Here is a 12466-nt window from a genome sequence, read left to right as displayed (position 1 = left end):
ACCCACTCCATTCTCAGATAGCTCCAGCTGAACAAATATACAAGCCATGCCTCAGTCTTTTCTCTCCCTGCATTCTCAAGCAGTAGGTGGCACTAATAAAAATACCACCTCGTGTTTGCACAGCACTTTATAGTTTCAAAGCCACTCTTGCAGCCCGAAGTCACTCTCCACCCACCCCCACTCATCCCAAGTCCTTCCCGTCCTGTTTTCACCCACACCAATGCTTTTCCTCATGGCCAGCCCCGTGCCAGCCTCTGCCAGGGAGAGGCTGTGTGCCCCCTCCTGGGGCATCCATGTGTTATGAGAAGCGTTTCCTCACAAAAGAGTCAGCCGGCCAGAAATGTGGGCAGAGAGCGAAGGGCAGCGTGTTCAGGTTCGGTTTATTATGTTCTCACAGCCTTGTTTATAGTAGAGGTGAATGACATTATTCCACTTTGCACAGTAATGAAACAATTCAATGAGGATGAGCTGCTACAGATGCGCTGGTGCCCCGTGACTCGGCAGCTAATGCCGCCTCGCCTGGAGGGCACACAAGCCCAGCCACTGTTTCAGTCTTTGGAAGAGGGGAGGGAACCGAGGGGCAGAAGGGAAGAAGGGGCAGGAAGGGGACCAGTGTAGAGGCAGGGCCCGGCCCCCACAGCTGGGACGGCCAGTGGCCCCATCCTGCTGACCTGGACCACGGCATCACATGGTTCGGCCAGGTCGCAGGGACAGGAAGACATCTCCGTGCTTGGCTTCTCCCTTCACAGTCTCATGCCGAGTGGCACAGGCTCCCCGTGCTGGGGGGGTGACTTCGCCACCTCTTTTGCTTTCAAAACAGAGGATGCAGATTTAAAGAGGGCCGATGCTTAGCAGATTGCAGGAGAGCCTCAGATGGGAAATCATTAATTCCTCTGCCGGGCTGGGAAGTGGGCACAGACAGGGGTCAGGAGAGGTCTGGGTGCTCTCGATGAGGGGAGACATCCTGCCTCTGAACTCACCACTCACCACCTCTCCTTTCCGGTTTATGGAGAAGCAGATGCCACAGGAGCAGCTTGTCTTCATCCCACCCGCAGCCCCGCTGCTCTCAACCACAGTGAGTTCACATCTTGCCCTCACACCTGGACACCCAGCCGTGCCAGGGACAAGCGCCCAGGGCCTGCACCCAGCGGCTAGGCCTGCAGGTTGGGCAGAGAGCCATTCACAGCTTTGGTTAATCCAGAGCAGCAAGTTGTGCAGAGAGCACCAGAGAGTAAAATCAACTAGGAACTTCCCAGCTGCCCACCCGGCTTGAGACCAACAAGGGAATGGTGAGGGCACAGAGCAACAACCCAAGCCCCACGGCGGCCTTGGCAGAGAAAGCCTCAAAGAGCTTGCAGTTCTGAGGGTATGACACCCTCCACAGAGGAATCTGAAGTTGTCGTGCTACCACTATTATTACTGCTATGCGCTCCTCATCCGCTACCTAAGACCAGCTCCCATGTTTCACGGCCTTGGGTACAGAGGCACAGCCTAACATGAAATGAGCAAGCACGTGAGTGCATGAACACAAACAGAAAACAGAGAAGCAGCCCACGAGGCAAGCTTGGAGGAAGCCCTGTGAACAAGAGCCGGGAGCCATAGAAAACCCCAAGGACCCCTTCAGCCCCCACCACTGGCATACCCCATGCATGCAGCTGGGACAGAAATATTTTTATCTCAAAAGAGCAAGTTAGAGAGGGCACAGAGACAGCCACCCTAAGAGTCAGATTCAGGGCTGGCAGGTTCCTGGTTATTGTGCTTGATTTTGGCTGGGTGTGCTCCAGCCCTCTGGGACCAGGTGGAGACCACCACCCCTCCCTCCCCATCCCTCGGGTCCAGCTTCCCAACCTCATCTGCACATTGGATTCATCTGTGGAGCTTTAAAAACTACTGATGCTTGAGTTCCAACCCCAAGCTGTTCTGGGGTGGGATCAGGACATCTGGGTTTTTTCAACTCCCCGGGTGCTTCCATTGAACAGCCAGAGGGGAGAGCTTATGTCTTAGACCATATTTTTTCAAAGTATGGTTCACAGGCCACCACGTACCTGGGAACTTATTAAAAATGCAGATTTTTGAGTCCCACCCCAGATCTATCAGATCAGCATCTCTGGGTGTGGAAGCTGGGAATTAGCAATTCCAATTGCTAATTGGAATTGGGTAACCCCAATGTGCTGGGTAACCCCTGCATATCCTCAGGTTTCATAATAGATGCTGCTCAGGGATCCTTCCTCACCCCAGAGGTGCCCAGAGCTCTGAAGGATTGTCATTGATGATGTTCTATTTGGCTTAGCGAGGGCAACAGGAAATCTCACACCAGCCCCCAAATCGGTTACTACTCATGTGGGGCTGAAAGGCCACTCAGGGATGAGAGCAGCCCTAAATGTCACGGCTCTGCCCGGCCCACTGCACGGCTTGCACCTGGAAGGCAGTCCGCAGCACAAGCCTGGCACAAGGCGCCAAGGAAGACGGCAAATGGGAGAAGCGGCCCCTGGGGGTGCCCCCGCTAAGGAGGCAGAGGAGGGCTTGTGAAGAGGGCAGGGGAGCAGGTGGGACAGGGTAATGGGGAAAGTCAGGGATGAGGTATGCTCGGATATTGCTTTAGATGTTGTAAACATTTCTCTTTGTTCCATCACAGACCAGAATCTGGGTTGGCATGACCAAAGTGCCTGAAGGTAGCATCAGAGCAGACAGCTCTATGCCTCTTGTGGGAAGCAGAACATAAAGGGTGTGAGGAAAGCGCCACCCATGGGAAAATCATCTCTGTGGTGTACTAGTCTAGTGCTCTTGTCTCTCTCTCTCTCTCACACACACTCCACGGGAGTACCATAAACATAGCTATCATGTTCCTCTACACACAAACACAAACCCACCCACCCTCACTTAGTGGCAAATTTCGGGATACCCGAGCTGGGTCCTTCACACCTCCCCATCGTGGGAGGAAGTCAGCAGGCTCCATGACACCACCATCTGCTGCCTTCCTTCCACCAATAGTTTGGCAAGAACCCGAGGCTCCCCCGTATAACATTCTTGTTCAGACTTTTCTCCTGGGGACAGTGGAAGTGGTGAAAAGGCCCCTCTTAGAATGTTTCATGTTTCCATAACTCTGTGCTGTTCCAATTTACATACCCTTCATGTTCGACAGTAGGGTTGGCAGCAGATGCACGTTTTGTATGTAAACAACGTTGGAAATACCCTGTTTGAGAATTTGATCATTAAATTAATTCTGGCAGCGTAAGCTAAGGATGGTTTTTCACCAATGGGGATGGGGGAATACTACCCGATCTAACTAGGAACGCCCACACGAGGCTGCAGAGTCCTTGAACATGAAATTCCACAGGTCTCTTCAGGAGTCCTGTGTTCTTTCTCTCCTTGATGGTTTATACAGACACATCAAATCTCATTCACAAATGCTCAGCAGGGCAGTGGACCCTAACAGCCAGTGGGACTCAAGAGCCATCTTGGCCTGTTGTAGCTGTAGCTGAGGATGGAAGAGATTCATGAGGCTGCTGGACGAGAATGCAAATGTGGAACACCTTCACATTTAAAGAGGCCCATCCTTCCCCCAGGAGGAGACAGCTTCCACCAAGGCCTCAGTCACCTGCACTGCAGAATCCACACCGGTGTAGCTTCATTTAGTCCAGCTGAAAGCTTTGGAAATCCATCGGCTGTCAATCACCCTGAGCGACCTCCAGCCCGTTCTCTCTGATTCAGTCTACCAGGAGACCAGCACCTCCCAGGCTCCTCTTCCACTTTCTGGTCTCTCTGCTGAGGCTTCATCTCCCTGGCACCACAGTCTTGGGCCAAAGTCAGCTTCTTCCTGGGCAGCCGGAAAAAGGTTTCCTGCATCTCACTCACCATTCCAAGGAAGAGTTTCCTGATATACTTCCAAGAGCAGTGCCAGGGTACTATGAAGTCATCTTGAAGGAAGGTTCTCCATAAACCAGATGTTCACAGTGATCTTCTCAGCTTCACTTTCACTTCCATGTTCAATCCCAAAACATCAAGAAGGAAGCTGCTGATCAGCCAAGATGGCCCTCATGAGAGGGACCTTTCTAAGAAAGCATACTCCCAGGAAGCAAGCTGGAAAGAGAGTGACAGCCTAAGTTCCCATTCTCCCCCATCAGAATTACATGACCTGCATGGAAGGGGGAAGAGGGAGAGACAGGGAAAGTATTAGGCACCTGAGAGCGGTCCATGCTAGGGGAATTCACCTCCCTTTACCAAGCCGTCCATCATTCTATGGGGTCAATGATGTGTGATGCCACAGGGAGGCAAGGGCAGAGCGTACATTAAGCAACAGAGAGGTTATATGGTGCCCCGCTGCCCAAAAGTCTACTGGTGCTACATTCCCTGCTCATTCAACTTCTGGAAAACTTCTTGGTAGAACTGAGGAAGACTTGCAAGCTGCCTATTTCTCAATAGCAGCTCTATATCAGAAGCGATGAAGGACGTCTCCCAAGATCCTTCCTGGATTTGCAAGTGTATAGGAGTCTTGTGAATTTCCTAGGTTGAGATGGGCAGTGGTCACAGCCTTTCATACTGGTCCTATGGAAATGGAAGATATAGCCAGCTTCATGGAGTTTGTCCCTTTCCTCAGAGGCCACCTGTCGGTGACGGTGCTGAAAACCCCAGATGACACTGAGGTCTCAGCACCCAGGACTGGCCATTACATTACGACAGCAAATCACAAATGTAATCCAGAGTCTTCTAGCCCTTCCTCACGGGGGTCTAGGACAAGTTCAAAGAGTCGGGAATCCTAAATGAGGAGCGTGTGGAAGTGGTGGAAATTGCCTTTGCATTATTTACAGATTAGCCCAGCACAGCAAATCTCCGTTCTTGGTGAAGATGACCCAAGGCTTTATGAAGGGCAAGTTGCCAACCCATAGAAGGGTGACAAAGTACGACCACTAACCAAAACACAAACACGGGTAAAGGGGGCAGGACAGAATCCGAGCTCTGGTGGCTGGATCAGACTTTGGAATGGCCCTTCATCCCTTCCTCACTCCTGGCCTCCCAACCTAATCGCCACTGCTTTTGAACACCTACGACACTTCACATTAGAATATGGTCTTGGCAGCAGGGGGAGGGGGAAGCCGGTGATCTCCAAGAGTCCCCATCTGAGTTCTAACTGAGCCGCCTCTGGTTTTGAGACAGCAAATCTAAGTACATTTTGGACCTCAGGAACCGGGGGTAAGAGTCTTTCTCCATGAGACTGTGTACTTTGCCCTGGGCTTGGTCAAAACAAGTCAGGGATGGTTCTTGCATGTTCTTCCTCGTGGCTTCTCGGGTCTGGAAGTCTATGTTTACCTGGAGACACAAGCAGAGAACATCATCACAGGCCCTCAAGAGCCAAGGCACCTGGCAGCTGGTCCGACTTAACAATTATTCATGACAGCATCTTAAATACGTTAAGGTTATTCATACTTTTCAAACTGCTTTCATGAAAGTCATCCCTTTTGACCCCAGGAAGAGTCCTGTAAGGTCTAAAGGCCAGATATTCTTCATTTTATAAAGATGCTGAAGAAATGAGTTATCAAAGCTGGTCTATGGAGTAGGATATGGCAGCCCACTCCAGTATTCTTGCCTGGAAAATTCCATTGGCAGAGGAGCCTGGTGGGATAACTACAGTCCATGGGGTCACAAAGAGTCAAACACAACTGAGTTGACTAAACACTCTCCTTTCCCACTCACTTCCCCACTTTTATTCCCTGTTGCTATTAAAATTTAGTGTGTAATGTTAAAAAAAGGAAAAAAGCTGGTCTAATGTACTATGGAAAGTTAGTAACAGTCAAGGTAAAAAAAGCCCAAATTGCTCAACCCTCAATCCAGAGGTCTTCCCAATGTCAGGCCAAGAGTTAAACCAGAGACTAGCATTAATGTGGGTTCCCTAAAGTAAACTTGCCCATTTGTCCTTTCTCAGCTACTAAGGAAACAAATGCCCTGGGGAGAAAGACTATGTTAAGAATGTACAGCTCTCATCCAACCAACATTTATAAGAAGCCTGCTATATTCTGGCCATTGGCCAAAGACCTCCTGAGTCCCAAGTCAAAGCATAATTGAAGACTTCTACATACATAATGCATCTAAATTCATAGACAGCAAATATTTTTCTTCTATAAAACCCTCCCAGGTAAAACCCTGTTTTATAACTCAGAATAGCAGTACATAGAAATTCATATTACCATTATAAGTAATTATAATAAATGAAATACCATAAAATAATATAAGTGACTGTAATCACTCGTTAATAAGCAATGGCAAATATTGGCTAGGTATTTGACCCCTAATATTCATAGTAATCTTGAAAGGGAGGTGATATTATACCCTTTTACACTTGGGAAAATGTGATTCAGAGAAACAGGGTAAGTTGACCAAGATCACACAGCAAGTAAGTGGTGGAGTATTGCAACAAGATTCCAAAGTACATGCTTATTCCATCAAGACATGCTGCCTTCCTCTAGGAAAACTAACACGGATTTATTGGCATCTATCTTGCAGAATCCCTATAGAAACACAGTTCCTGCTGGCACATATTTAACTGACAGACAGCTAAAATACTCCTAATAGAGCTCCTTTTTATAGAATCCCTGGGCTCTGCACCTTAAAAGTTATCCCTTTTTTCATCAAGAGCCGTCAGAGCAGTGAGGCTCAGTTCAGAAGAAAGCCCCTGTCAAACCTGGCTCAAACCCCTTCAAAGAGAGAGGGCTATGGATGGAGGTCTGACAAGACCCCACCGCCAACGCACCTCCCGCGGAGCCTGCACATCCACAAACTCCTCAAAGATTCTATGAGCCTTGGAGACCAGTTTGGCGGTTGACCTGGTCTTCTTGAACTCCTCACAGGCCAACCAGAACTCCAGGTTCTCTTCACTGAACTCCGTCTTCAGGAAGGCGCGGAAGGCAGCCACTCCATCTGTGGATGTGGAGGGGTGTGGAAAGGAAGAGAAATAGGGAGAGGCTTCAGTTCAAGAACTGCAGGAGAAAGAAAGAAAGGTGGTCAGAATGCAAGAGTGGCCCTAGCTAGGCCACTGTCCAGCCCCCATTGATCCTCCTCCACATCCTCTTGAAGAGTCTCTTCTCTTAAACACACAGGCATCCCCAGAGGTGAGCCGTGCTCCGCATTAGAGAATCACAGGGATGTTCCGGAGAATTGATTAGGCTGCTACAGGAATAACGACTCTGGGAAGGCCTAGTCACTTCTCATCAGCCCTCAGTGGTCACTGCCTGTCCCCTAATGCAGAGTTGGCTGTCCCTTGGGTCTACTGGTGAGCCTGTGTTTCTAATGAGGCCAAAATAATATATGGAATTCGTTCTCGCCCAATCCAAGTCAACCAACCTGAAAAAAACAATCTGTCACAAGACAACTTGGGTGGGTCGGGGTGTGTGAATGCCTCAGGGCAAATCCTTTACTAATATCAGAAAAATGTCTGAAAATAAACACCCTACTGCCATGAAGTCAGTAAAACCATCCTATTATATGGAAGAGGTGTTCAGCCTCTTTTTACAAACTTTTGAGGTCCCATACTTTAATGATTAATTCCATGGATCCTTTATTTTAAAAAAGGTTGCCTATCAAATTATATGTTTTAATTAAGATCAATTATAATTTTTCTACCAAATGATTTAATGATTAACATAGCCTTTCATTTTTCTTAATTAATGTCATGCATATTGGCAAATGGACCTTCTGATCAGAATCAGAGCAGGGTTATCACACAGATTTGGAAAAAGAAACAACATTCATTGATAGCCTATGCATTTGGCTGATATTTTCATCTTAAAAGAGTTTTTATAAAGTATCCTAACCCTTAACGCACACTCCTCAAATCAAATAAGACCTATTGCTTTCTACCAACTGCCCCCAGAGAAAGGGCAGATACAACTGAAAACAAAGGAGAGACTGTATTTGGTAAAAAATGATTCTGACTATAATGTTTCATTTCTTTTCTAAAGTTTACTAGAAGGACAATGTGTTAACAAGTTTTTATTCACTCTTTTTTTTCAGTTTTTAGGTTTTTTTAATTGGATTTTTTATTATATAGTAGTATATATAGTATATAGTATTATAATCTTTTTATTATAGTTGGCTTTACAATGCTGTGTTTCTGCTGTTGAGCAAAATGAATCAGCCGCACATATACATATATCCCCGCTTCCTTGGATTTTCTTCCCATTTAGGTCACCACAGAGCACTGAGTGCAAGTTTCAGTGGTCTACAATCTGTTCTCATTAGTTATCTATTTTATACATGTTGTTGTTTAGTCACTAAACAGTGTCAAATTCTACGACCCCACAGACTATAGCCACTAGGATCCTCTGTCCATTGGATTTCCCAGATTCAAGATTACTGGAGTGGGTTACCACTGCCTTCTCCAGGGGATCGTTCCAACTCAGGGATCAAACCCACATCTCCTAGTCTCCTGCACTGGCAGGCAGATTCTTTATCCCTGAGCCACCAGAAGAGTCCAATTTTATACACAGTAGTATATATATATATATATATATACCACTGCAAATCTCCCAGTTCATTCCACACCCGCTTCCCCCACTGGTACCCGTGGACTCCCCTGAGCAGCCTAGGTCCACACGTATGTACCAGGATTGGCCACTGCCCAGCTTCATTCCCTGGACCAGTGGCACCAGCCACGTGGGTGACATATTTAAATGTTTGTTTTACTTTCCTGAAACATTTTTATTTCTAATTAAAACATCTATTTCAAAATAGACATCTTATTGCCCACATTAGAACCATAGTTATAAAAACCAAAACTTTTAATTTTAAGAGCCAGGAACTTGGGAGAGAAAAGGGTTTTGATGAAACTCCCAAACCAAAACCTTAAATCACAAAGAAATATAAGTTTGGGTGCCTGAGCTTAAAGTGTTTAACAGAGGTAGGGTTGGCCATGACGTTTATCACCCTAGCCAGGACATTTCTGAGAGTGAAGGGGACCACTTCTGTTAATTACACAGGAAGAACGGGCATACACCATGACCACCATAGGCAAAAACCAGGACACACGGTCACCTTAACAGTAAGACAAGGAGCCTGGAGAAAGCAGAACATGATATAAGGTTGTTTTGCATAAGGCGGGATGGAAATAAAACTGTTGCTGTGCCAGGTAGGAGGAGAGCAACACACAGTTTAGAGTCATGTAAGAGGCCTGCTCAGGGCTCCACTCACCCTTATCCCTGCCTTGGGTTCAAAACCCTGAGAGGAGGGAATAGAAATGCTAGATAACCTGAGGATCAAAGTGCATGTGAAACAGTGGCCTGGCAATGATTAGGCAGAGAGAGAGAGTCTAAAAATCGTTCATTTGACTCAACAACTTTTTTAAAAACTACTTATGTACAAAGTACTATTCAAAGTCTTGGGATATGTTAGAGAACAAATCATAAAATTCCTGTCCATAATATCCCTTGTGTGTGCTCTCTTTGCCATGTCTTGTCTCCTTCAAGGTCTCAAAGAGGCGTTCAAGAGGTTTCCACACCCACCTGCTGCTGTGGGAGCCCCGGGGGGAATCAGTGCCCATGAGAGGCAGGGGTGGGGGGTGGGGGTCTCCTCCAGCAAAGTGACCTTGGAGCTCAGTCCGCATGTGACCAGAGCCAGGGACCCTATCCATGGCGTGGGGAGGATGCAGGCCAGAGGCCCTGCCCTTGTGCCTTCCCACTGTGGTCAGGGTATGGAAGGAAAAAGTTGGGGGGACCCTAAAACATTGCAGTGATCTAAAGGAGCAAATGTGAAGAGACTCAGAAGAGTGACTAGGAAGGGCCTTGGTTTTTTTCTTTTCTTTTTAATTGGAATCTAATTGTTTTACAATGTTGTGTTAGTTGCTACTATACACTGAAGTGAATCAGCTATATATATACCTAAGTCCCCTCCCTCCCGAACCTCCTTCCTATCCCACCCCTCTAGGTCATCACAGAGCACCAAGTTCCCTGTGCTGGACAGCCCGTTCCTTCTAGCTAGTTTACATATGGTAGCGTATATATGTCAATGCTACTCTCTCAAGAGCCTGCTGTTTTTAAACCAGAAGAGGCTAAATTCTTCTAATTGAAAAGTTTGTGGCTCTGTTAGATTTTGTTTTGCTTTTCATCAAGCAAGAACAGGTGCTTGTGAGCAAGCAGAGATAAAGAAAATTACCTCTCTGCCTTCCTCAACGGTATCAGTGAGAATCGCCCTCCCAAGGAAACTGTCTGGCCTCATACTACCCAAGGTACAGACCTTATCTCCTTGCATCAGAGCTCAGCTTTGCTGGGTCTTTGTGTGGATTAAAGGAGATAACACTCGCAAAGTATTGGATCATTGCTTTACTTCTCTCCACTTAATCGATGAGGAAATGGATGTTTAGAGAAGTGGCTAGACTGAGTTCACACAAGTAATAACACGCAGCATTAAAAAATATAAGATAGGTTAACTTCCAATCTAATACAGCAGTAACACCATCTCTACTCATTCGCTCATTTATTCTTGCACTCATCATGCGACCCAGGCATTCTGCTAGGAGCCTGGGCAGAAAACATAAGCACAGTTAAGCGCTCACAGAACTTGCAGTAAAAGAGCAATTTGAGCCAAGATAACATAATTATGGTAATTATGGTATAGATGATAAGTGATATGATAGGGAAAGCGTAGGTTGCTGTGAAAGTACCCAGGAAGAGTGCCTGTGCCAGAGCTGAGGAGAAGAGGGAAGTCTTGCAGGAGGAAGAAGCTTCTAGGCTGAGATGTGAAGCTGAGAAGGAAGTTAAGTGAAAGCAGGAGGGGAAGAGGGAGAAGAGACTGGCAGGAAAGGCGAGTCACACAAGGAGAGGCCTACAGTTAAGAAACGTCATTAGAGTAACCAGAAATAGTTAAGACTAATGTTTACTACTACTACTAATGGTAAAATTATTGAGCCTACTTAGAAGATACACATACACCAAGAGGACTGTGAAAGAGCCAGAAGAGAAGTCCTGCAGAGAAGAAGCCAGTTCTGACTCCACATTGGAACTGTTTCTTTGACTTGCTTTTTGTTGCTTTTATTATTATAACCATACAGAATAGTCTGCCTCAGAGAATCCTGCCCTTCTGCCTGATTGTTTAAAGTGCCTTTGTTCAGAACCTTGTCCACCGGTGGATGGCGGGAAGGAAGAAATGAACACATTTGCTGCCTGAGGCTTGCGTTTCTGGGAGATGTTTGCAAGATTAATGGACTTTTTGCTTTGCTTCCTCACCTCCCCCATCTCTGATCTATAAAAGAGACTGGCTTCCAGACCCCCCACCCCCCACCACAAGATGGTCATTTTGAGGTGCTAGACTGTCATCTTCTCCGTCAGCCAGCTCCCCAGTTAAAGTCTCTTACTTGCCTCAACCCCTGACTCTCAGGTTCATTGGCCTGTTATGTGATGTGCAGAGCAAACTTGCACTTGGTAACAGAAGGATGACACAGCCCTCCAAAAGACCTGGGGAGTCAACATTTCAGGGGGAAGGTAACCACCATGTCCAGTGCTACCCAGAGATCAAGCCAGAGACGCTCTGAGAAGCAGTGGTTGTTAGACTCAGCAGCAAGATTCAGCAACCATTGGCAGGAACGGTGACAGTGTGTGATGAGAGCCCTAGACATACTGTGGTTAAGCACAGGAGTGAGTGAGAGGGGAGGATGTTGAAACAATGAATTTAGATGTCTCTTCCAAGAAAGGGAGTAGAGAGATCAGAGAGCATAGCTGGAGAGAAACAGGAAGTCAGGAAAGAGCTCTGGGGTGTCTGTCTGTCTGTCTGTCTGTCTGTTGGTGTTTTGGTAAGATAGCCTCGGTGGTGGTTTAGTCACTAAGTCATGTTTGACTCTTGAGACCCCCACGGACTGGAGCCCTCCAGGCTCCTCTGCCCATGGGATTTCCCAGGCAAGAATACTGGAATGGATTGCCATTTCCTTCTCCAAGAGAGCCTGCTGCTGTCTTGGGTATGATTAAATGTTGATCTGGCCAGAAAATACTTGTTGAGCAGGAGGAATTGAAACTAACAAAAAGAGTTTAATTGAGGGGACTACCCTGGTGGCCCAGTGTTTAAGAATCTATCTTCCAGTGCAGGAGACATGGGTTCAATCCCTGGTCAGGGAACTAAGATTCCACATGCCGCAGCTAAGGAGACGCCCGCCATGTGCTGCAACTAAGATCTGATGCAATCTAAATAAATAATTTTTTTTAAGGAAACTGTTTAATTGATAAAATGTTGTCTCCAGGAAGGCAGGAGAAAGGCCAGAGAACAATGTCATGATAGAGAGAAAGAAGAAAAGCTATGTGTGGATGCAGGGAAGTCTGTAGTGTGGATGCAGGGAAGTCTGTAGTTTGGGTGCAGGATACAGAAGGAGGTCCTATCTGATGTTAGCTGGAAAAGTGGTACAAACTGAAGATAAGTTTCTTACTTATTTATCTAGGATCTGCGGCAGAGAGTTTCATGTATTTACTCCACACCATGCTTTGGGCTAGAGATA

General features: G+C 46.8%; 1 protein-coding gene across 1 annotated transcript in view; it reads right to left on the bottom strand.

Annotated features, from left to right (window-relative positions):
* Positions 1-361: 361 nt before the first annotated feature.
* The window catches only part of RGS8 (regulator of G protein signaling 8), a 30273-nt gene continuing 18168 nt past the window's right edge, over positions 362-12466 (bottom strand). The window contains exons 4-5 of the mRNA XM_040263845.1: positions 6746-6912; positions 362-5307 (exon numbers count right to left, since the gene is read on the bottom strand). Of these exons, the coding sequence (XP_040119779.1) occupies positions 5125-5307; positions 6746-6912 (350 nt within the window). The 3' untranslated portion in view covers positions 362-5124. The remainder of the gene's footprint in view (positions 5308-6745; positions 6913-12466) is intronic.

This window comes from Oryx dammah, unplaced genomic scaffold (genome assembly GCF_014754425.2).
Source record: "Oryx dammah isolate SB20612 unplaced genomic scaffold, SCBI_Odam_1.1 HiC_scaffold_21, whole genome shotgun sequence".
NCBI lineage: Eukaryota > Metazoa > Chordata > Mammalia > Artiodactyla > Bovidae > Oryx > Oryx dammah.
This window is presented reverse-complemented; position numbering and strand designations above follow the sequence as displayed.